The sequence below is a fragment of the Prunus persica genome, chromosome G5 (genome assembly GCF_000346465.2).
Source record: "Prunus persica cultivar Lovell chromosome G5, Prunus_persica_NCBIv2, whole genome shotgun sequence".
Classification (NCBI taxonomy): Eukaryota; Viridiplantae; Streptophyta; class Magnoliopsida; order Rosales; family Rosaceae; genus Prunus; species Prunus persica.
Genome location: NC_034013.1, coordinates 8795651 through 8820469, shown reverse-complemented (window position 1 = coordinate 8820469; position 24819 = coordinate 8795651). Strand labels below are relative to the sequence as shown.

Genomic DNA, 24819 nt, shown 5'->3' with positions numbered 1-24819 from the left:
ACAAAGGGAGTGTAAGTGGACAAAAGAAGAGTGGGAAAATCAGCTCCCTTTATTTAAGGATTGTAATAAGTAGTTTTTATGGGCATGATTCTATGAGGATTTGTGAAGAGGGGGAGGGGGGTTGGGTTTGGTGTGGGTGGGTGGTTGGGTGCTCTAATGGAGGCAAGAGTAGGCTACTTATGTTGTCTGACGACCATTGTGGGGGAGGGGAGGTTGGGTGCTCTAATGGAGGCAGTAGGCTACTTATGTTGTCTGACGACCATACGCCCATTTGTTGTAGAGATACTCGCCTAATCCTCTAGGATATAGCCCAATTTTTGCATTTGTTTCATACCTCATAATCAATTGAATCCTATCGCTTTTGTGTAAAAAAAGCACTTAGTTCTGAAGTTGTAATCAGTTATATGTTATAAGATGCCCTTGAATAGGATAGCATCTCTATAAAAAAGAAAAAGAAAAATAGAGACTGATCTAATTTGCTAAGTTTTGAATGCATGCTTTGTCTACAATCATTACCAATGAATTTGGATTAGAATATAACATTGTTCGAGTATTCCCAACTAACTTTTGTTATTATGAAATCTTCTTCTCTAAATATAAGTGTTTCTTGAAGTAGATATTGTAAATTTATGGATGACAATTGTAATTATGTCTAATGAAAAATTTATTACTGAAATTTTTTATGAATATGGTGAGTCAAAAAAAATTATATGACTATAAGTTACATTTCTAGAGCAGATTTTCATTGCCATCAGTATATATATTTTGGGAGCAGATTGCCATCATAATTAGAATAACAAATTTTATTGTTTACTAGTGCAGGTAACACTCTTAGTCCATAAGCATCATCATTATGTTTCTTGGTGACTGTTATAAGACTAGATTAAGTGCTCACTCTATACTTTGTCATAGAATTAAAACTACATGTAAATGAATTATTGCACAAGTAGTTAAGTTTTGATAACCTCATTTCCCAATTTCGTTTTGTATTTTTTTTTTTTCAAAAAAAGCCAATTTTTAACCATTCTTAAAATTTGGAAAACATTTCGATGATTATATTGTTATTGTGAATTGTGATTAACATCATCTCATGGTAGATATGGGTTGGGCAGCAATTTGCTCGTCCCTTGCACTAAAGTTCGAATTTCCTTATCATATATTAGAAAATCATTTTACTAACATTATTACCAAACAAACTAACCTAACATGTGAAAGCTCTCTAGTGAAGTTTTGAATGACTTAACGGAATAAAATCCATTAATTCCGTAAGTGAAACAGTTAAACTGAGACGTAGCATTAATCATAAAAGAATAAAAACGGCAAATTGGATAATTAAGCATTTATCAACTCAATTTTTTTTTTTTCAATAATCACACCAAAATATCCAAAAAAACAAAAGAAGAAAAAAAAATTGAGTTGATAAATGCAAGAACAAGATGTGATCAAAACCTCACAAAAATATATAACAGGACAAATTTTAAAAATTAAAAAAAACGGAAAAAAGATAAAAAAAAGGATGAAAGAAACATTGTATTTTACAGTTTATAGATGATAAGAAAGCAAGGCAACACCGCGCGTGAGTCAAACACTAGCAACTCGCCGTTGTCCCCACTCACCGAGTCGAACCCAAACCCGACCCGGCCATCTAACAACGACTCGAGCTCCAGCTGCTTCGAGACCCGACCCGCAACGACCCGGCAAACCAGCATCGCCCTCCGGCCCCTGGAACCACCTGCACCCGCATTCTCGTGGGCCACGCCGCTACCAGAGAACGTGCAAATCGCTTTGCCCTTGCCTCCATGAAACCCCCACGCGCCACCGCACGTGTCGTAGACCCCGAAGCCCGAGGTGGTGGGCCCCAGGCAGTGGAACCGCATGACCTCGTTTCCGTCAGCGACGCACCGCACATTCTCCTCCTCGCACTGGGCGCCGCCTTTGGACCCGGCCCGGCACCGCGCCTTCACGCTCTCCCTGTACTCCTCGAACCGGGCAACGGTCTTCGACCCGTTCTGCACCTTGAATATCATGTCGATCCGACCCGAAAACGCCTTGGGGCTCCAGCTGGTGTGGAAGATAATCTCCACGACGTTGCGCGAAGGGTGGCCCTCCGGGAGCTCGGTCAGGGCCGGTAGAAACGGGTCGTGGGGTCGCTTGGGTCGGGTTCGGGTTTGCTGACCCGGGCTTGAATCGGGTTCCGGTTTGGTGGGTAGTTGGGATTTTGGGTCGGGTCGTTTGGATGGCGGACGTGGTGGACCCGCCGGCGGTAGCGGCTTGAGCTTTCTGGGCTTGTAGTGTTTTGTGGTGTCGATGACGTCTTTGATATTCTGAACGCTTTGTCTGCAACTCGCGCTGTTCATGAGATTTTTCGGGGTCGGGTGGTAAACGTCTTCGAATGCTCTGGATTTGCACTGCAACGACTTCACCCACCCACTCGCCATTATTGTACGGAACTCAAAACGACACGGTGCTGTGTTTTCTGGGTTAGGGTTTGAATGGGTTTGTTTGTTCAGTGCTGAGCTCTCTTATTCTTCTTCTTCTTTTTCTTCTCTGTTTCTGGTTTTCTTCATTTGTCTTGGGAGAAAAGAAAAGAATGAAATGGAGGAGGAGAGAGATATGGCGCGTTTATTAAATGGGGGGAGGGGGGGTTTCTAACTTTCAACCGGATACGTGACCGGGTGTGAAATGACTGGACTACCCTTCTGAGGATTTTGGAATTACCCACGTGGATTTCTCAGTCTCTTCATGAGAGAGGAAGCATGCTGCTCAAAGAAAACAAATGTCACCATAAATGGGTTTAATTTGATGGGACAAAACAGGGAGGTCGAGAGAGATGTGTCTAGTTACTCTGGTTCTTGTGGTATTTGAATTTTATGTGGGAGATGGGAGTTTGGTGGACGTACATGATTAATTAGCTTTGCATTTGGTTGGGGTTACATTTGGTCATCTTCTTCATCATGATTTCGAAAACATTTCATTTTTATTTAGCTTTTGAATTTTTTTCTTAATTTATTGCTTTTTATTTAGCTTACTTGTGGAATGAGAGGTTTAAAACCTAATTAAGTGCTTTTATTTTTTGCCGTTTGAAAACATTTAAATGTGTTGTTTGCTCATTTCTAATCACATTGTATCATATTCAACTTTTATTTTTGTTTCATAATCGGTGTCTAAGCTAGAGGTAGTTTTGTCCACCTAATTAAGTAGTAGGTCTTCTATTCGACTCACATGAATACGAATATAATAAGTGATTCAGCACCAGTTTGTCGAAATCAAAATGTGGATGGGTAAAAAACAATTCAAAAACCTCTCTATTTTCCCATCTTTTTGGCCCTCTCTCCATGATTTTGAAAATTGAAATGCAGTGCACTAGACCTGCTATACTACAATGATGACCTTGAAAGAAACTACTACTCAAATCTAAACCTTTGGTAAAAGCAAAATACATTTCTTCTTTTCTTTTCTTCTTTTTTTCTTTTTTCTTTTTCCTTCTGAAATTTGAATTATAGTCACTAAAAAAGAAGTGGATGATAATCAGTTGCAAACCCATCAAGTTAATTAGTATCAATGACCCAACTGATCTCCATAAACAGGGACTTTATTTGCATTCATTTGAAAATACACATTTAGTTGGTAAGTACCTAATCTAGTCTAGTCCTTTTCTAATAAAGGCTTTCTTGCTCTGACATATCTAACCCTCAGATAGCTTTATGACTTTCTTGCACCTTGAAATCAAAGAAATAATAACCATTTCACATTTCTTGGTGGGGTTTCTGAACCCTAATTTTTCCTTCCCTTGGTTTTTTCTCCCCCTCTTCACACTTGCAGACAAAGGGCTCATCAGGAAAAATAAAATAAAATAAATCTTGTATTGTTCAAGAATTATAACTGGAGCGCTTGATTGAAGGATTAATTTATGCCACATAAGCAGATATAGACCTAACCAAGTTGTTTAGCAAATGTGTTTCCCACTCTCCAACTCGAGTTTGAATCCCCCTATCTATAATTTTGATTAGTTTAAAATTTTATCGCTTGTATAAAAATGTTAATTAAGGATACTCATAGTTGGCATAGTATATAGAATGCAAATTTTTTTAAATTATAATTGATAATTGATTTGAAGATGCAAGTTGCAAAGAGATTATTGTATAATTTTAATATATTTTCCAAATTCCATATTGTAAAAGAGTAAGGGGGACAGAATGAGGTGGAATCTTTTATAGGAGTTTGAAGTGGGAATAGAATAGAAGAATAGAAACTAGGAAGAGAATGGAAACTGGCAGAGAGTGCATCTAAAAAAGCCCTGAAATTTAAACTAGTAAAACGACAACTTCTCCACAAGTTTTTTATTTATTTTATTTATCTTTTTTGTACTGTAGCTATAGCTAACCCGTTGGCAAATTAGGCACTAATCAAGTTGGGGTTTTGCACAAAGTTTTGTGCTCATTGGGATAATGGCCTTTTGTAGCTACACAAGGAGACAATTTTACTGAGATAATCAAAGCTTAATCAACTAAAACATGATTATATTAAGGCATCCTAAACACCAAATGGTCCAAAAACCTTGAGAAATCGTTAATTATGGACGACCCATTTGGGCAAAATGGGCAAAATTCGAATTAAACTCATCTTCTTTGTGCTTTTTATGATAGGGTGATTATGAGATTCTGTATGGTGTTATTAGTTAAAAGAAGTGCATGGTTTAGGAGTGCAAAAAGCAAACCATATGGTTGTGGAGTTTTGACAGCCTTTGCTCTCACGCCTGTTTTTGAAGCCATCCCCGGGAACTGCGTTATATCCAAAGCGTGCTGTGTATTTGGTTTGGAGTTGGACCTCCAAAATTTCAATTGTTTTTTTCTATTTTGGTTTGCTATCTTTCAAATTAGGTTTAGATTTTAGTGTTTTATTTTTCAGCATATTTATCGGGAAGTTAATATAGTAGTAGATTCCTTAGTCAATAAGGGAAATTATACTGATAGGGTCTTCACATCCTATTTGGTTTCAAATCCGTCGCGAATCTTCTTCGCGTGGATATTAGTTAAAGAGTTAACTTTGATTCGCATGGTCTTCAGATCCGTCACAAATTTTCTTTGTAATACTTTTTTCTTTAAAAAAACACACATTTTAGGGTTTTATATGGTTGAGTCTTTTTGTTTAATAAGGAAGAAAAAAAACATAAAAGCTTCGTCTTACTACAAAGCTAAGCAAGGTATTGAGGTAGGTGACACAATTTATGGAGAGTTATCAACAAGAGCAAGCAAAGAGAGTTCTATGGAGAAAGAAGCAATGATGAGAGCAAAAGAAAATAATAAAAGGAAAAGGGAAGACCTTGGCTTTTCAAAGGGAGATGTGTCTTTCTCTTACCCTAATTAAGGGTTTTAATGGCATATCTTTTGACCAAACTTTGGGTCATGGAAACATCAATGCGATGTTGTGGTTTTGGAGATAAAAAAATCCATCTCTCCTGAATCTCTCCTTGCTTTATTTAATACGTGCACAAATTCTTATACACCTTGATCTCGAACATCATTTAAATCTCCCATCAATGCAGCTTGGGAATGGGACTTGTCCCATTGGCATCCTATTTCTCAAGAACTATACATGTGAAAACCTTTTATATCCAAATGTACACTAGAGACTTCTTAGCATATTTGACCCACCTCACCCCACTCACAATCTTTTGATCTCTTCAATCATTATGTATTAGGCTATATATTTTGCCATGATGCAGGTTATAATTGCTTCGCCTAAACCAATCAGAAGTTTTATTTAACTAATCTATAATTCAAAATGATAAAAATTAGGACAGTGGGTAAGGCCAGGATGATGATGATGATGATGCAGGATCATAACTACACAATGTCGGGTGGAGAGTGATTCTCGGATCATTATTGAATCAAACAAATGCAACATTTTGGCAAGGAGTTGGGCTGCCCTAGAGCCAACAAGAGCTTTGAGAAATGGATGAAATATGATCAGATAAGCATTGTCAGTAATTAAGGATGGCAAAGAGAGAGAGAGAGAGAGAGAGAGAGAGGGTTTGGTTTGGACCCAGAATTTGGTGGTCCTGTCTATGGCCTGCTGTTGGAGATTTAACTTCCTTGATATTCACCTTTGATCTGCCTTCAATTGCCAATATGTGTTGGATTTTTCTGATGGTTGAGATCTAGACAAAGACTTGCCCGTGAGCCTTGAAAATGGCCTCAGCTTGCCAATCTTGTATGGACATGGACTTGGCCTTACGTACTCACTCATGACCTATCACTTGTAAAAGATTCAACTTGTTGAATATGACTTAGGATTCTTCTCTTGAGTATGGTTGATTGGTTAAAGTTGGTGAGTGTTGTATTTCTACTCACCCAAGAACCTCATACATTGTTAATGAGCTATTGCAAATAACATATACTTGGGATATTGGACATAACATGAGAGTTGCTCACTCAGCGTGAATAAATGAGGCTCAGAATCATTCCATGGACAATCATTGGTTTCAAAGGCCATTGTTATGAAGCCAGGAAAAAAAAAAAAAAAACCCTACGAATAATGTTCATTGCACGATTTTGTGTGCATACAAATTATGTCTATATTTAAACATTTGTTAAGCCTAATGAGACATTATGACATTGTTTTTGATTGAAGTATACAATAGAATAATAGGTTTCAAGTCAAAGTCCAATGGGAAAAAGAAGATGGCCAATTTGCAGACATCCATAACCATAGGGACTATAGCATTAGCATGGGCGCATATATATATATATATATATAAATTCTCCAATGCGGATATTCAGATGTTATTATCGTGCAAACGTCATGTATTTTGTATTAATCCTTCTTATTTTCCTGCATGTTTACAATAGCATCCGCACGATAATAACGTACAGACATCCGAATCAGAAAATAACTATATATATAGGCAATGCACATGATTCAAGCTCAATAATTAACGTTTTTGGAATTTTATGTGCTGCAATTTCTCCATATTTTAAGGTGACTTTTGGCCTATCATCTTCTCCAGTTCTCCATAACTAGGGTCAAATTATCATGCAATAGATTTTAAAACTATTACTCTTCCAAAATCCTAACCATTATTGATTCATTTTTTGTCTTGTTTTATCCCAATTGATAAATAATTTGAATTGGTTCCTTCTTCACGATGACAAAAAGTATAATTGCATTTTCTCCTACTATGGAAGTTATTATTTCATTACCAGTTTTCCTGGTGTCTTGCATTTTTTCCGATGTCTTTCAAAAATTCAAAATTTTATGAGTGCACGGGCATGCAGCAGTAATATTGGCCTATAGACTCCAGATGGATCATCAGTGGCCTGGTCAAGATTTTGGTCCATATTGTGACCCTTGGCCATGGAAAAATGAAACCGGCTAGGTCGAATAGGCCACTGAGCCAACGCCATAGGTAAGTGATCTCGGAAAACCGACATTGAACCGCCGTATATTAGAGGCTCTTCGGTTTGATGAACTCGCCCAATTTTGATTTTTAAAAACCGATGAGAGAATTGGTTCGGTTTATCATCGATTTTGACAACAAAAAAAAAAGGTACCAAATCAGAGTACGTCAGTTTGATTCAATCAGTTTTAATGAGTTAAGTGCCTAATCGAAACAAGATAAAAGTTAGCCATACCGAAATAAGATCGACTGACTCAATCCACATTTCTTTAATGAGACAACAATCATTCATGATTGACTATAACTTTATCTAGGAGAGTGCTAATGTTATGTGAAAAAATATCATTAAATTAATAACTAGTTGGTTTTTATTTTATTTTATTAATACAAGCGATAGTCTAAATTATAAGGGGGAGTGGTTTTTCACACACACACACACTACTAAGCTATCAAAGACTGGAGTTCGAAACTGAGACTATTAGTCTACAAGTCAATATTATTTTCATTGAGTTAGACTCCGTTAGTTACTTGTAAAAGATTTTAGTTCAATTGGGACAATATAGAGGGCCATGGTGGATCCATGTGACACTGATCTGTAATCCTTCCACGGCCAAGAGCGGGAGGTAGTTGTTGCTTTGTGAAGCCAACCTTATCCGGTTCCCTCCTCTTTAGAAACTCTGTGACCCAGAGCCTTCGCTCGAGCCACAAGGTTCAACCCTTGGCTTGGAATGGCGGGCCAATAGATAGGCATCCCAAACCCAAGCCGCTAATACTGGGCCAATGTTCCAGCACCTCAAAGCCCCACTAGGGTTGCAAGCTCGGCCGACAATCCTCTAATACTGGGCCAATGTTTATTTTCAAAATTATTTTTCAGTCACCCAAATGTGTTTCTATGGGCCATGAATTCAGAAAAAAACCTTCTTTAAATCCAAATCTGGCCCGCCAAACTCACCCTTTAACTAACCGTTGGTTAGTTCTCAACTGTCAAAACCCAACGGCCAATGACTGACACTACAGCAATGGAGCCATCGCCACCACCCAAATCCAAGAGCACCACCAAACCGCCACAGCCACCGCCGCGGCCGCCACTCCACCGCCGCTTAGTAACTCTCGACACGACGCTCTCCCAACGTCTCCATGTCCTCGCCAAACCTTTCCTTCCCCACTTCATCCTCCTCCTCCTCGAAATCTCCGCCGACTTCCGCTTCTTCTTTCCCCTCTCCCTCTCCCTCCTCCTCGCCCCAACCCTAACCCTAACCCCATCCCCAATCCAAATCCCAGGCCCAGGCGCAAGCCTAAGCCCAATTCAAATCCTCCGCCCTCTCCTCTCCCCGCTCATCCTCGGCCTCCTCCTCGACCTCGCCCTCATCGGCCTAATCAAGCTCCTCTTCCGCCGCGCCCGCCCTCTCTACAACAAGAACATGAACGTCGCCGTTTCGGTCGACCACTTCTCCTTCCCCAGCGGACACGCCTCCAGGGTCTGCTTCGTCGCCGCCCTTCTCCACCTCTCCGCCGCAGCTCTCGCCGATGCCCTCGCGCTCCTCCGGCCAACGTCTCCGTTCATTGACCGCTGGATCGGCGCGGACCCCGTCAGCGCCATTAGTGTTTTGGTCTTGGTTGCTTGGACCTGGGCCTACGCCACCTCCTTCTCTAGGATTGTGCTGGGCAGGCATTTCGTCACCGACGTTTGCGCTGGGGCGTGTTTGGGCATGTTTGAGGGTCTCGTTGCGTTTCGCTTCCTCAGGTTTTAAGGTATGAACGCTGAATGTTCCCACAAGTTTTGTTCATTTATTAATAAGAGTCAATATTCGATGTGCAATTAGACATTTATTTGAATGAGTTTGGAATTGGAGATCATGATTTACTGGCAAGATTGGAGCTTTCTTCAAAGTTTGATGCATCCAGAAAATGGTATAACGTTGAAGATTGAGTTGATAGTGCTAAAATTTTGGAGCTAAAAGTTAACAAATTTGGTTATAGTTCAGAAATATTTAGTGATCTTTCTTGATAAAACTTAAATTGGGTACATACTACTGAATAAAAGGTTTAGTGACATGGGTTTATTAGCAATGATGGTGGTATTGATGATTATGGAATTTCGAATTGTTACTACTAAGTAACATTACAAATGCATAAATTTAGAACTAGAATACTAGAAGTTAAGCAAAAATTTTGGTTAATAATTTTAGTGAGGCAATTCTAATGAAAAGTCCAGTTTGTGAGATGTTTTTGAATACATGTTTGGTGATGTTAGTGATGGAGGTAGTAAAGGTTCGGTGGTGCTGGTGGTGCCTGTGTCAATGTCTATTTCCAGCATGGTTAGGTTGGCAATGCTAGTTCAGTAGTGGTGGTCATGGCAATACTAGTGGGCAGGGCTTAATAATGATGGTGCATGACAATGGTGATAGTTGTGATACAGTGGTTGTGATGGTTGCAAGTATTATGGTATGAGGATGGTGGTGCCTATGTCAATGTCTATTTCCAGCGTGGTTCTGTTGTCAGTGTTGATAATGACATAGTTCTGTCGGTGACATTGGTATCGACGCTGGCATTGATGGCAGTGGTAGTATTAGAGCCACTTCCATGGCAGCGCAACGACAATATTTATATGTGTAGCACCCTTGTATCAAGTTCAGTTTGACCTGTTTATAGAACCTTGTATCAAGTTGGCCAATTTTTCTACCCAAGCTTTTGAATGAGTTTAGGGAGGGAGGGTTCACTCGCTCACTTTCACCTTATAGCAACACTAGTTGGACTGCATGTGGTACCATTGTTATAAAATAACAAATCATATCAAAATGGTAAAGATAAAACTTAAAAGAGATTCAGGTTCAGTCCCTTTCTAGTTCTATATCCTAATGAGGCGTGGCTATGCAGACCATATCAAAACTGTAGGTAAAAATTATCAAGTTGTTCAAGTTCAATGTATTCACTAATATAAAAGCATGCAAATTCTACTTTCTATAGCATCCGACTTATTTATTTTTCCAATCTGGAGTACTTGGTAATGTTCCTTGCAAATAGAAAGCAGCAGATCAGCCTCCTTGTTTTTTATAACCAGAAAAAAAAAAAAAGTAAGGAAAAAAGAAGAGAAACAATGGATTTGTTGCCTTTCATATGCGTTGCTTGTCATCCTCTCCATAATTTTGAAGGCGCCTACACATTACTTGTATGGCAACTCCCATACCAGTACTATAATTTTGCGGGTTGTGTCTTCATTACTCAGACAATTGTAAGGCATGGGATTTGTGGATAAAGAAGTCATTTTTGCATCTATCGTGATATAGAAAGTTGACAACCCATTTGGACTCTCCATCTTTTAATTCTGAGAAACCAGCCCCATTTCTTCCCAAGCAAAAGCCCCACTAAACAAGTTAAAGATGCGAGGACAACACAGACTTTCAATGAAGCTTCCATTTGATAATAAGAAACCCACACTGCCTAAACATATCTTTCAATCTCTTTTGTATAAAAAACAAATTTCACAAGCTAAGGTGCTGCTATCTAGAATGGAAATGTAATTGACAATCTCATGATGGGTAGAGCAATATGCCTCTTTTATTATGTAGTATACATATTGGAAATTGCTGTATTTTCTTTCTCCCCAGCTCTCCCACCCCAAAGAAAAAATATCGTGTTTAAATTTTTTTATTCCAATTGAAATATATTTGTAGTTTGTTTATGCCTCTGGGACTTGAATGTTATGCCCCTGGTGTAGGGGCTTGAGACCTAATATGTCATGATTACGAATGAAAATATGGGATGAAAATGTATGGAGGGAATAAGGGGCAAATTAGCTGAGTTCATTGGGTGATGTAGTAGAAAAAGTGCCTACGGAAATTCTTGACAGCAGTTGCTTAAGGGAACTTTAGGATGGGTTGGTTAGCATTTAAAGGTGTAAAACTTGTAGGAATGTAAATTTGGGCTGGGGGTTGGGGTTGGGGTGCGGTAATTTTCTGTTCAGTCTATATTGATTGGATTTAAAAATTGCAAATGGAAATTACAAAATGTATTACTGCTTGGATGATGTTAAAAAATTGTCACTTGGATCAGTGAAACGAGCCCAAAAAATGTAATTCTGAATCCCACTACCGTCTGGTATTCCTTCTTTGAACTATATCAGTCTTGCCAATTGCTTTATGGCAGTGAGGGCATGCTTTACCCTGACTGGTACCTGGTGTCAATTAGTTCTCTCTCTTTGGCTGAATATGAGTATTTTGTTCCCTTATGCACTTTACATGCTGTACAAAAAATTAGGTTCTATACAATTGAATGACTGACTGGATGGATGGCTTTTAACTGTAAATTTTAGGACTTTTCCTGACTGGAGCAGCCTGAATATTGACAATCTCCTGTGGAAATCTGCTGCTGTCAGAAATCTGTTTTATTTGACCGCAGTTCTGGCTCGAAGGCAATGTGGTGAAAATAATTTCTCAAGGTTTGGGATACTCCTTTTCCTTTGTGATGACCCCCGTTGGATATGGAACTGGTTTAGCTGTCGACGATTATTTTATTTTCTGTGCTGCACGGCTGGATTGATCGTCCATTAACGTCATTTTGATTGTGGAAAGTTGATGAAAGTAAAGATATTCTTGCACCACGTAGAGGAGATTTCCTCCGCAACTCTATGCAAGGGGCAGTAGCAGTAGCATCCAGATGTACTGAGAATTATATTGAGTTCAGCTGATGAAATATATGCTGGCAAATTCTGTGCTTCTTCTGTGGTATTTTCCATGCTTCACTGGATCTATTGAGCACTGTATTTCTCCAAATGTATTAAGCTCTGTATTTCTGTGATTCAACTGCATTGGAATTTAGCTTGTCTCAGAATCAAAAAACTCTGTTTGGAGGAAAATAACAGTTAGTTTGCTCAATCGTCTACAAAGTATGTGCTTTAATTATTTTTGTGATAAGATTTATTCGATAAGATCTCGTTGATTGACTGATTGATTGACTGCTATTCATTTCTTTGAACAAGAAATCAATCAAAAACTTGGAAGATTAGTGCTGACAATTATTGTTATAGTTTGGTGATTGCATAATTGCAGTAGCATGCATCCAAGATGGAAATGGTGGGATAAGAAGTGGAATATAACCTGTTAACCCCAAGGGAAGTGAAAGGATCTTACTTTTGAAGAAGGCATAAATCCTCTTTTAGGACCCATTTCTCCCCTCATTTCCCTTCCTAACCTGGCCATTATATATTCTTCTTTTCATGTTTTGTTGGTCCTACTTCCAAGTGTTGTGCCTGTTGATGAAATTTAAAATGTGTTTTGAAATTCAATTCATTGTCTTATCTTTTTGTTCTGTTGCCATGAGGATGGCCCTTGTCTTAAATGCTGGTTTATTGAACTTATTTAGGTTATGTAACTCATCCACTACTTGAGAGAAGAGAACGGTCCTACCATGGATTTTAATCATTGAAATCACGGTCTTTTCCTTTGAGACCATGAGATTGTTCTGTGTACAATATGGAAATGTAGTTGGATCTTTTCAGTTTGTGGGTCACCTACATGTGTGCTTTTGATTTTTCCTTCTCCATGATTGTTGTTTGAATCCACAAACACCGGCTTTTATGAAAAACTAACACAAACTTTTTTCTTCTTTTTATCTGAACAAGTGGTCCAATGCAGGAACAGGTTCTTCTTGATGCCTTGTGAGATTGAAAGCATGTGCCTGGATTGGCTACAAATGGATAGAAGATGTGGAACAAGTTGAAAGATATGTTTTACTTTTACCTTCTACCTAGTCAACATTATTAGGCTTTCAAACTTTCTCCCATCACTTGTATGATTGATACAAAAATCAAGTGGGTTATCTATTTAATCACCACGCTCACAAGAAACTAAAACCCTCAAGGTAAAAAAGGTCATTGTCAATTTCCATGGTAAGAAGATAATTTGTTTGGAGCCAACTTGTATTTTGTGACATTGTAGATTAAATTTTTTATGATTTCAGAAATTCTATTGATAACCAGATTTCCAGTTGGATAATTTATTATGTGCCTGTCATAATTTCAAGTCTGCATTCAAATCCCTAGCCAAATTTAGTTGTATGGGCATGTTGTGGGTGTCAGAATTATACTTGACCATTTGGTGCTTGTAATATCTATCTACCATGGACCTTGGACCAACCTCAGATCCTGAGGCTCTGAAACGTGGAACGGAGGCTGTGAAACGTCGAACGGTCAAGTCCAGTTGATTTAGACCCAACTTAGGAGGACAAAATATCTGGCTGATCAGAAACCCTAGTAAGGAATGGATGATGGATGAAGAAAGATGATGATGATGATGATGATGATGATGATGATGACCTCAAAGCCATTTTGACAGATGCCAGTTCACAAGTTCATCTCCATAATAAAGTGATGTGAACATGTGAGGCTCTCTGGTTTTCTGCCCAAATTAGCATTTTGGGAGGCCCTGGCTTGCATGCTATCATTGAACTGATTTGGCACATGCTGCTGATGATGAGCTTCAAATTTGGTGTCTCTCTTTGAAAAAGCTGAGGACCACTGAGCCACATTGGATAGCCAAAAACCTGAGGACAGAGAGATTTTTTTTACATTTTTTATTTTTTTTTATTTTTTTGTGTATGACCAAGTGTCAGTTAGTCCTTCACTGCCATAAACAGAGGACCTGGGCAGAGAAGGGATTCAGATTCAGAGTCATATTTGCCGACTTTATTTGCAATGTTGGAAAAGAGCTGTAGAGATGGAGACAGTACAAATCATTTTGAGTTTTGTCCTCTAACCAACCCACCAACAGAGCCACCTTTGGTTTTTAGCTCCTTCATTTTACCTTTTGCCACACGGGAGGGGGTTTTTTTTTTTTTTTTTTTTTTTCCTCTTTTTCTCTTTTACTCGGCCTCTATTGCAAAAGCATTGTTGACATTACACTGATTTTGTTTTTTTCTATGCATGATTGGTTTTGGAGCTCTTTTATGAGCAAACAGAAGTCACAGCTCATGATTAATGTGCATTTCTGGGGAAGTTATGAGTTCCAAGCTCTCCACATAGGAGAATTTCTATATATATAGTCTTCTTTTATTAAGAGATTTTTCAAATAATTTTATTTAAGGGACACTCTTTAGGGTATCTTACGAAATTTTTTTTAACGATCCAAACCATCTATTTTTTAGGTTTTCATTAATAGATAATTCTTACAAAAAATTAGACAAATCTAAAACCATCTAATTGTGTCATACTAAATCAATGAACATGGTGCTTCAAGAAAGTACTAAAATTTCAATAATTTAATTGAGTGGTCAAATGATATTGGATTCAAGTGATTTTTTATAAAGATTATTTTTGAATGAATATCTACAAAATAGACAGTTTGGATTAGTGAAATACAATGCGGAGTACGCCATATAAGGGTGTCTCTCAAATAAGCTTATTTGAAGAGTCCCTCAATAGAAGCAATATATATGTACACATTTTACTAAGTTTTCTTTATACGGGTGACTTGGCAATGTGGTTCAATGATTATATACAAACTATCTAAATTTTGTATACCTATTTAAGAATCATTCACGCAAACAATCAAAAATGAGAAATCATTTAAACATTTGATATATTTATCGAAATCACTGTATTCATCTATTTATTTTGTCATAATTAAATAAATAAATGATTTTCTTATTGGTTGGTTTTTCGTAAGAACAATCTTGCGGAAAAACTGAAAGTATACAGTTCAAATCGAAAGAAGGATTAAGCCCACATGCGGTTTCTTTTGGTTTTTTTAAATATCAAAATGATCTCTCTTAATCTCTCTCTCTCTCTCTCTCTCTCTCTCTCTTTCTATATATATATATATACACAGAGAACTTCCATTGAGGGATCCCTCAAATAAGCTTATTTGAGGGATACTCCTTGTAGGCTCCACTCTGAATTGTATTTCACTAATCCAAACTGTCTATTTTGTAGATACTCATTCAAAAATCATCTCTACAAAAAATCACTTGAATCGGATATCATTTGACCACTCAATTGAGTTATTGAAATTTTAGTATTTTCTTGAAGCACCGTGTTCATTGATTTTGTAAGACACAATTGGATGTCGAAACGGTTTCCGATTTGTCTAATTTTTTGTAAGGATGATCTATGAATGAAGTCCTAAAAAATAGATGGTTTTGATCATTGGGAAAAAAATTGTAGGGTACCCTAAAGGGCGTCCCTCAAATAAAATTATTTGAAGGATCCATCAATAGAAGAGAATTGTATATATATATATATATATATATATCAGTCCTAATCTCTTGGACTACATGGGTCCAAGAGATTTGTGGTCACTCACCGTTGGATGTAAATTCAACGGTTCACTCACTTTTGCACTCCTTTTAAAAAACTTTTTTGAATCATTAGATTAATATCTAAAAGTAGGTGACCACAATCTCTTGGACTCCTGTGGTCCAAGAGATCGGGACTGCTCTCTATATATATGTGTGTTGAGAGAGAGAACCCTTTTTTAGAGTAAGGTTCTAAATTTTAATAAGGGGTTGTAATGACTCATGAGTAGGTTATAAGGAGTTGTAATGAGTAGGTCAACAATAGTCATTCGATCGATGAAAATGTTTAAAATGGCTGGATTGAACCCTTAACATAATTTGTTCTTATGAATACTGCCTGGTTGCATTGGCGGTGACACATTATGGCCCATTAAGCACCGTGCATGGCCATTAGATTCTCCAAGTTGCCTTTTTTAGGTGAGATTGAAGATTGTCTTGTCCCTCTCTAAATATTTGCAAATTTACAGTCGAAACAATGGCTTGATTTTCTATGGATTTAATGGACGTATATACTCATGTACAAAACTGAAATACTGGAGTATATTCATCAGCCTGTTTATTCATTTTAACAGGTGGAATTTCTAGCCACCCACCCCCACGTACCTGGTGGTGGTGGTGGTGATCATTTGTGTGCCTTTTTGGCAATTGAAAACTTAAGTAAGGTGATTACTTGACAATTAAGATTGCAGTGAATTTTGGGTCAATCTACAATTAAGATTGCTTGCTGTCAGATCCAGGGGAAGTTTGGTGCACAAAACGAAAAAGATTTTGATTGAGCTCAGAAAGACTTTAAAAAAACCATTCAATTCAACAAGCTCACATGAAATTTTACTTTAGACTGTTTCCATTTTCCCAATTTTTAGGCAAATTGAATTTTATTAATATGTTGCAGATGGAAGCCAATGGGATTTGGTATGTGGGTTTTTCTTATTCTTTTTCTTTTGGGAGACTTTGGAAAAGCCCAAAGGAGAGAGAAAATTTTTAAAAGAAGCAAAAATGGACAAAATTGCCCTTATTTATTTTTTGATTTCCTAAGAAATCCTTTACATTTGCATGTCTTTGGTTTGAAAGTTGAGAGGTTATTCTGTCTTTTTTGAAAAAGCTTTGGCTTTTTCCAAAAGTGAAAGTTTTTTTATGGGTAAAACCTAAATTTACTTTTTCTTTTTTCCCTTGTGTGTGTTCTCCTTGAATGACGAAATAAACCCTACACATTTTGACAACTTTTTTTCCTTTTTCTTAAAATACTCGTAGCTTTTTTTTTTGGGAAAGAAACTTTTATGCAACGAGGAGAACGTTTTTTGCAATTTTCAACAAATAACACAATCAAACGTGAGATGATTTTTTCACGTGTCATTATATTATTAGTCGGGGATAGCAAAACAGTGCTATCCCCATTACAAGTAAGTTTTCCTGCCTTTTTTGGGGTGATGTTGAACATGACCGACTAGAGGTACAATTCACTTGCAATCTGTGTGTGTACTGATGTGACTCAATTGGAACGTCAAGAAATTTGTCCCCTCCATAATTTGAATTTCGAGACAATTCTCTTCATTTTCCATCTATAAAAAAAACAATCCAATCCATTTATCTTTATCTTTTTTTGAGTTACCAAAAGTGACTATTTTATTGTCCTATGCACTCAGTCCAATAGTGAAAATTCAATATAATTTCAAGAATTTGTCCTAGATTCGAATCTAAAATACTGTTCTTTTAGTTGGCCAAACAAGAAAAATATAAACACCCTCTACTGATAGGTAACAATTATTGGAATAACAGTACAAAAGAATTCAACCAACCCTCTTGCCCTTGATGAAAAATTCACAAACGAAAGAAAAGCTGTGAAATGAAATCTGTTGGTACAAAATATCCGTGGATGGACTTTGAAGTAGTTTCCTATATTTGTGATGTAAACTTTAGAACGGTCACCATTAAAACTGAGCTAGAGGGAAGGGTTTTATTTATTTATTTATTTATAAAAATAAAAAAATTTATTTTAATTTTAATATATAAATAAAGTAAGAGACACCTGCAGATTTTGAGCCTTGAAAAAGGGCTGTGGATGAGCTGGTAGATTAACCAGCTGGGAGGGAGGGCCCTTAATTTGGTACAAAGTGGTTGAAAGCAGTGGCTATTTTAAAGTCCTTGCATAAATTTAAACATAATTTGAAAGGACATCACCATTTTTAACTCTATATGATCCAACAGAATTAAAACTGTTTTAGTATCATATACACGTGACAGAAATGCCAATTCTTTTATTTCGCGTTGAGAAATTTTCTTCAGTTTTGATTCTATTTATTGACATGAGTAATTGTCAACAAATAAAATAAAAATGAAATTTTCTTGACACGTCCATCGTTTAAGAAAGAACCGACACCCGGCAGAGTGGATCTCTACCACTTAAATAGAGCAAGAGTCCATGTCCGAGCATAGGCATTCACACTACAAAATTTCAAATCAATGATGTGGTTGCCTTGTTGAAAGAAAAGAACTATATGCATATGTGGGTGGCCTACAGAAGACATGAATCATGCAAAATCAATCAAGCAAAACGAAACCCAATATCATAAGCAACAAAATTGCATGCAATATGTGAGAAAAATCAACATGCCTAGTGAGGATTGATGGTATGGGCAGGGCACATGCTGTGTTGGGTAGATACAATTTGTGATATGATATAAATTTTGAAATGATAGGGGAACAAAGAAATATTGCTCCATGCACAGAGGACATAACGAGCTGTGGGGGCCGTTTGTTAGTGCTTCAATGAGTTGTTTCCCAACTGGAAGTCTGGTGATCTCCAATGGAGAAAATTGTTCATTGTTTGGTACTTAAGAAACAAGGATTTGATTGGTGGTTGCTGGTTTCTTTTGAATCCTAAACCATATAATTCGTGCAAATTTTCATTGCCCAAATTAAAATACTTTTCTAAAAAAATCTTGGTTTGATGGTGTTGGGTTTTTCATCTTTGAAATCTTTCATAAAGTTATGGACATTTTCTTCCATGCATGTGCATATCTTGTAGTTTTTTTGTTCTGTTGGTAACAGTGGGAAGAGGAAGAGAGAATCTGCAGCACAGAGAGAAGGGTATAATTGCAGCAAGGGAGACCAGTGACCACCAAGGACAAGGGGTCATGTCAATGGCGTTGTACAATTATAACAAGGTTTTTGCAATTATTTAAGTGCTAAGTGATGGTTGATTAGATAGCACAAGGAACAAAATTACTGATTTATTAAATAATTATATTTTTATAATGGCATGTTTATGATTTAACAGGTTGACCAATGACCACAAAAGTCAATCTTCTTTGCCAACCTGTTGCTTTTTGTGGGAGGTTGCATATTAGTACTCGATTCGATCTCTGTATTAAGAATGGCAGAAGTCCTGCCAGTCCTGCAGACTGAAATTTCAGATGAAGAAAATGAATTTTCTTTTATAAAAGCGTTAACTATTTATCATCGAAAAGAGTTCGACTCTCATCCTACTCGTTGCATAATTTAGAAACTTATGCAATTCAAGAGCTGATTTTTGAATCCTATATATTTAGCTGATGAGATTATAGTTGTTTTCAATTAACTCCTAATTTAACTTAGGTAGAATTTTCTGGACCTACATAATAAATAAGAACTATAGAAGTGGTGTTGTTCTTCTAACAGTATATGCAGCCTAAATATTAATATAAGTTTCCTTTCAAGTAGAAGCTTTCCTCACTCTTTTGAGGTAACTTTACTGATATAAAAAGTAGATAAACTTCACTTCTAAATGCATGTTTTAGTTGTTTTCTTCTCATTTGTTAGAGGAAAAAAGTATATTTATAAACTAGCAAACAGTCCTGCCAGATCCAAGGGAAGTTCAATTTGCTAATAGACCAGCTCTAGTTTTTCATATACTTTTCTTCAATAAGGGAATGGGAAAAGGGGGAGAAATATTAAAAGTGACACTAAAATTACAAGGTAGTTTTGTAATTTAAGTGGTTAGAGCAGTTTTTTTACGCTCAAAGTATTGTATTCGAATTCCCTTCCCCCTATATCACTCGTATAAAAAGGAAAATAAATAAATCACTGTAACATTATGTGCTGCAAACCATCTGGGATACAAGTACAACCCACGGACTAATTCTTGGTAATTTCACAATTTTTTTATTCTTCTTGTCTCCAACTTTGTGTTTTGTAATCACTTGGCACTACTTACTAGCATCATTAGATACCCAACATACCGTGCTTAAAACTTGTTGTAATTGTAGATTAAAGCTTAATTAAATAATTAGTTGATAGATTCATTACACCATCCCATACAACTTGGAAATGATGCTCCCACGCTGCTTGCCTCCAGATACACAAACAAAAGCTATTTTCCAAGTTTACTAGATACTAAATTAAGGTGCATGTAAAGACGATATCCATTTGCAGGCCACTTTTAGAAAGATCATATATAACCCAGATGGAAAGAACAAAGATAAAAGGCAATTTACAAGTAAGCCTAATTAAAGCTACCACATAGTGGACTAGTTGTCTACATTAACTAGGACAAATATAACAATCAGTAATGTCTTATTCAAATTCACAGTATGACAATATAATATATATACATAAATAATTTAGTAATTAGAAGTTCATCACGGGTTATTATAACTATTCAACTTTTTGCTATCATTGGTTAATAGCACAATGACAGATGGAATAATTTTTCCACATATAATTGCATTATTGGTCGAAAATAGTAAAACAATGCTATTCTCGTTAGAAGAGAGTTTTTATGCTAGGTTGTGCTATCACTGGTTAAGCCGCTCTCCTCTCCCGTAAACACACGACCATGTGGATCCCCCCATACAATCCCCACACCTTCAACAACAACTCCCACGACCATCATTATTTACACCAATAATTATCTAATGCATCATGCATGCCTTATATAGAATATATATATATATATATATATATAAATACAGATTGTGGAATTAAAAACAAGAGTATTGTTTGGTTTACATGTCAATCAGTTCAAATCAAAGTGCCTCCTCCAACCAAAAGCATGAAGAAGAAAGAAAGAAGAAAGAAAAAAAGAAAAAGAAGAGGAATATTATAAAGTTGATGAAAATGTACTTGAAAATACATGTAGAGAAGTAGGAGTTTTGTTTGTTTGTTTTAAACTTTAAGATCATGCGTGAAGCGACTTGTGATTAGGACTATCTTAAGCTTAAGAGCCCTTGTGGGGGCCCGCAGCAAAAATAATGGGGGTATTAAGACATACCCTTAATACAGAGACACATGACTAAGAGATAGCAAAGAAGATAGTTTTGGTCTCACAAAGAGATGACACCATTATTTTTGGGGTTGAGTGTTTGCTATTGCTTGCTTGCTTCTGATTTGATTTGCTTTCACTCTCTCACATTTTTTTGTCAGGTTTTTATTCGATGAACTATATATGCATTTGTGGTGTATGTTTATATTGATTTTTGTTTTTTGTTTTTCAAACTTCAAATCAGAACTTGTAAAAAACTTATACATCAAGACTTCGATTTATATTTCATCTCCCAAAACCAATGGTATAGTTCAGAGGTTTGAAACTCTCAATCACCCAATGAATATTTACGTAAACCTCTCTCTCTCTCTCTCTCTCTCATTCGTTTGTATTAAAAAAATAACATTTCATTTCTCAAACTTGTTACTCTCTTCTTCTTTTTTTGGTGTAATTTGATGTAGGGTATTGGAAAAATCTTGATTTGATTCACTAGACGATGCCAACGACAATTCAATCTATAGAAACATTGGTTTTGACATTAAAAGAATTCAAGACAAATATCACCGTTGGTTTCAATGTTCATGGTTTGTAACTATCAAAACATAACCATTACAGCGTGGGTAGAGCAACGTACAAGGCCAATGGGCCCCTTTTCAGGATGCAACACATTTCATACAATTATATCGCTTGTGAATTTCAAAGGATTTATTGACTTTTTATTTTTTATTTATTTTTTTAATACAAGTGATATGGGATGGGGATTCGAACTCAGAATTTCGGGAATAACTGTTCTTAATCACTATAAACCCCTTGCTCATTGGCTTTAATATGTTGGAGAATTCATAATTCAACCAGAAGTAGAATACTCAAGAATTTCAATTCATGAAATCTAATAGCTAATAAAATAAAAAGAAGAACATGAATCAATGAAAAGTTTCTTGATGCTTTTTGGGAACTTGGGTAAAGAGTAGTTGGGATTTTATGCTCTTGCTTGCAAGCATGTTTACAGAGAAGCTAATTTTTTGGCAGATGATTTAGCTAATTTGAGTCACAATCTCTGCCAAAAGTAGTGCAATAACATGAAGCTATACGCCTGACACTGAAAGAACTAGAAAAGTGTGAAGTAGAGTGGACCAAACCAACCTAAAGTTGCGGCCACGCTTCTTGGATTTGCCACACCAAGCTGCGGCCATGCATGTTCAAATCATTTGTTGGTCACTTTAATTGAAAGGTAAGAAAGATAGAAATACTTTTTTTTTTTCCTCAGCCAAAAATAGAAACTCATTGACGAAAATTAAATAGAAAGGTAAACTGAATCATGTGCTCAATTATACAAGTAATAATCTTTCCTTTAATAGCTGTGTCCAGCAGCTATCATTGACTAAAACCAACTAAACCTAAGAGGGTTCCAGATGGGCAACCCATTGCTGCTTCTAAAGGCCCCCCCCCCCCCCCATCACCCAACCTTTTACTGTTCTATTCACAAATCTCTGTTGATTTGTTAGTAAATTTGTGTTTAACATCATTTAACAAATATATATATATGTAGACAGTTGATTAATTAGGAACTGTTAATCACGCGTAGTCTAGTGTTAGGGTTTCCTAGTTCTATAATAATTTTGTTGTAATGCAAATCTCTTTAGAAGATCTTTAAGTTACCTTTTTATCATAATCTACGTGGAATGATATCTTTAAATCTTTACTGTCCTTATCCACAATGGTTCTAATTCATAGTCTAACAAGCGTGCGGTACTAATTATGTAAAGTGAAAATTACAATACAGTTATATCACTTCTTTTAAGTTTGTCACATCTACAACTCTTTTTTATAAAGTCAAACGACTAATGTAAATTTGTACAAGGTTTACGAAAATGAATTTGTGGAAGTCACCATCTTTTTTGTTGTTTTTTGGGTGAAGTGGAAGTCATTATTCATCTTTTCTTCTTCGGCAACCTAGCTAGTCTTGCTACTTTATCATTTTGGTGTATAGGCTCGTACCAAAGGAATGGTCATATCACAATGAGTAAAAGGGACGGCACATTGATTATGGTTAGACTAATTAGTTGGATTAATTAGTTAGATTAATTAGTTAGATTGAACTTTGAAGTCGATTTGATTTGATTTGATGGGTTCCTATCTAACGACCATGCAAACCAACTATTAACAGCCTAATTAACACCAAGAATAATATATTTTACAAGTATTATGGAATCATGTAACCTTTTGCTTCCGTGAAGGCCTTTTGGCTTATTGTATTATGCATAGGAAAATACTTTCCTTTTTATCAGATAAATAAGATTTTTTATATTTTTACAAATAGCAGTGTGACTGTGTGACGTGTGTGAAGAAATTTTTCTTTTTGTGTTTTTTATAAATTATTTTTGCATATGTGTGTCAAAGGAGTTCTTATGTATATAACTATACTAGCCCCTTGAAACATGCTTACGCATGTGCCAATTGGTTTTCTTTTTCTTTTTTATTTTTATTTTTAGAATTAAGAAAAAATAACAGGGTAGTTATGTTCCATAAAAGTAGGACCTATTATCTTATTTTGTTTTTAATTTTAATTTTTTTAATATTAAAAAATGTGAATTTACGATATTATCCTCATTTAATTAATAATTTCAATTCTTAATGTTTGAATTAACAAATGGCATTTTCTGGTATTTTGAATGTTTCACAATTCTCTGCCTTTTGCTTTATATATAACTAGCCTCTCTGCACGCGCTTCCGCGCTTGCAAGAGGTTTTTTTAAAAAAATAAGTAAATTTATTTTAGAATTAAAAAAGATAATGGGTAGTTGTGTTCCATAAAAATAGGATCCATTATCTGCTTTTTCTTTTTCTTTTAATTTTTTTAAATATGAAAAAGTTGAATTTACCATATTATCCTCATTTAATTAATAATTTGAATTCTTAATGTTTGCATTAACCAAGGGCATTTTCTGGTATTTTGAATGTTTCACCATTCTCTGCCTTTTGCTTTATATATATAGATAATATATATAGATATAGAAGAATGCGTATGATGCAGAAAAAAGTTTGGCTCTTTAAAATTACGAAAGAGATCCTCTTTTTAACTAATGTGTTTTTGACACGTGTCCATTTTTATTTTATTTTATTCTATTCTTTTTTGTTGAAATTTTGTCAATATTATCAGAATTTGACAAATGTCGAAATTCCATGAGTTTTAAGGAGGCCAGCCTTGCTCTTCAATAATATTAGAATATTACTAAATTATGTCACTACTACACACGTCAGTGTATTACTAGTTAATCAATTATATTTGAAATAGGATTTATATGTTTGAGGAAATGTCTTTTCCTTTAAAGATATACATTTGTCTTCATTATGGTTATTCTGAATTCTTTAACATTTCTTTCACTCTTTTCTTCTCACGTGTCTTTGTCTTTCTATTCTATCTCCCTTTTCCAACACTTTTTTTTTTTTTTGTAACCATTCTGCAGCTCTAACTTTCTCTATTTTTTTAACATACATGATTTGAGTTTTCGAATCCCTCTGTTGATGGCTTCATTTGATTTGGTTGTTTCAACAATGGTAATAATTATTGTGTAAGACAAAATTAGAATTTGTAATTCGGACACACAATCATAAGGGTGGTTTAAAAGAAAAGTTTGGGAAACTGATTTGAATAGAACATGTCAAAATGAATCTATTTCTCTATCTTTTTAATCAATTATCTCTAATTTAAGAAATAAATTTAGCCTAATAAAAAATAGCATTAAATTGCATATCAAAAGTCTTAGGTTTGAATTTCCACGACAATAGTTTAAACTATTACTCGTATTAAAAAAAAATTAAAATTAAAAATGGAATACAAGTTTTTTGCCCTCGAAAACTTCTTGTGCCACTTGCCTCTTTAAACAAGTCTT

At 35.9% G+C, this 24819-nt stretch overlaps 2 protein-coding genes across 7 annotated transcripts; one reads left to right on the top strand and one right to left on the bottom strand.

Annotated features, from left to right (window-relative positions):
- LOC18776616 lies at window positions 1271-2614 on the bottom strand. The gene has a single exon (XM_007209344.2). The coding sequence runs from the start codon at window positions 2436-2438 to the stop codon at window positions 1536-1538; it is 903 nt and encodes a 300-aa protein (XP_007209406.1). The 5' UTR covers window positions 2439-2614; the 3' UTR covers window positions 1271-1535.
- Window positions 8296-13392, top strand: LOC18778106 (probable lipid phosphate phosphatase beta). Of its 6 annotated transcripts, none has more exons than XR_002271832.1 (3): window positions 8300-9151; window positions 11712-12123; window positions 13033-13392. XR_002271832.1 is itself a non-coding variant. In XM_020564473.1 (2 exons), exon 1 carries the CDS (start codon window positions 8401-8403, stop codon window positions 9148-9150), a length of 750 nt encoding a protein of 249 aa, XP_020420062.1. In that variant the 5' UTR covers window positions 8296-8400; the 3' UTR covers window position 9151; window positions 13020-13392. The 6 variants fall into 6 exon arrangements, 3 of the variants coding, with proteins under 3 accessions (XP_020420062.1, XP_020420063.1, XP_007209786.2); XR_002271831.1 differs by having other exon boundaries at window positions 13020-13392; XR_002271830.1 differs by having other exon boundaries at window positions 11712-12284; window positions 13020-13392.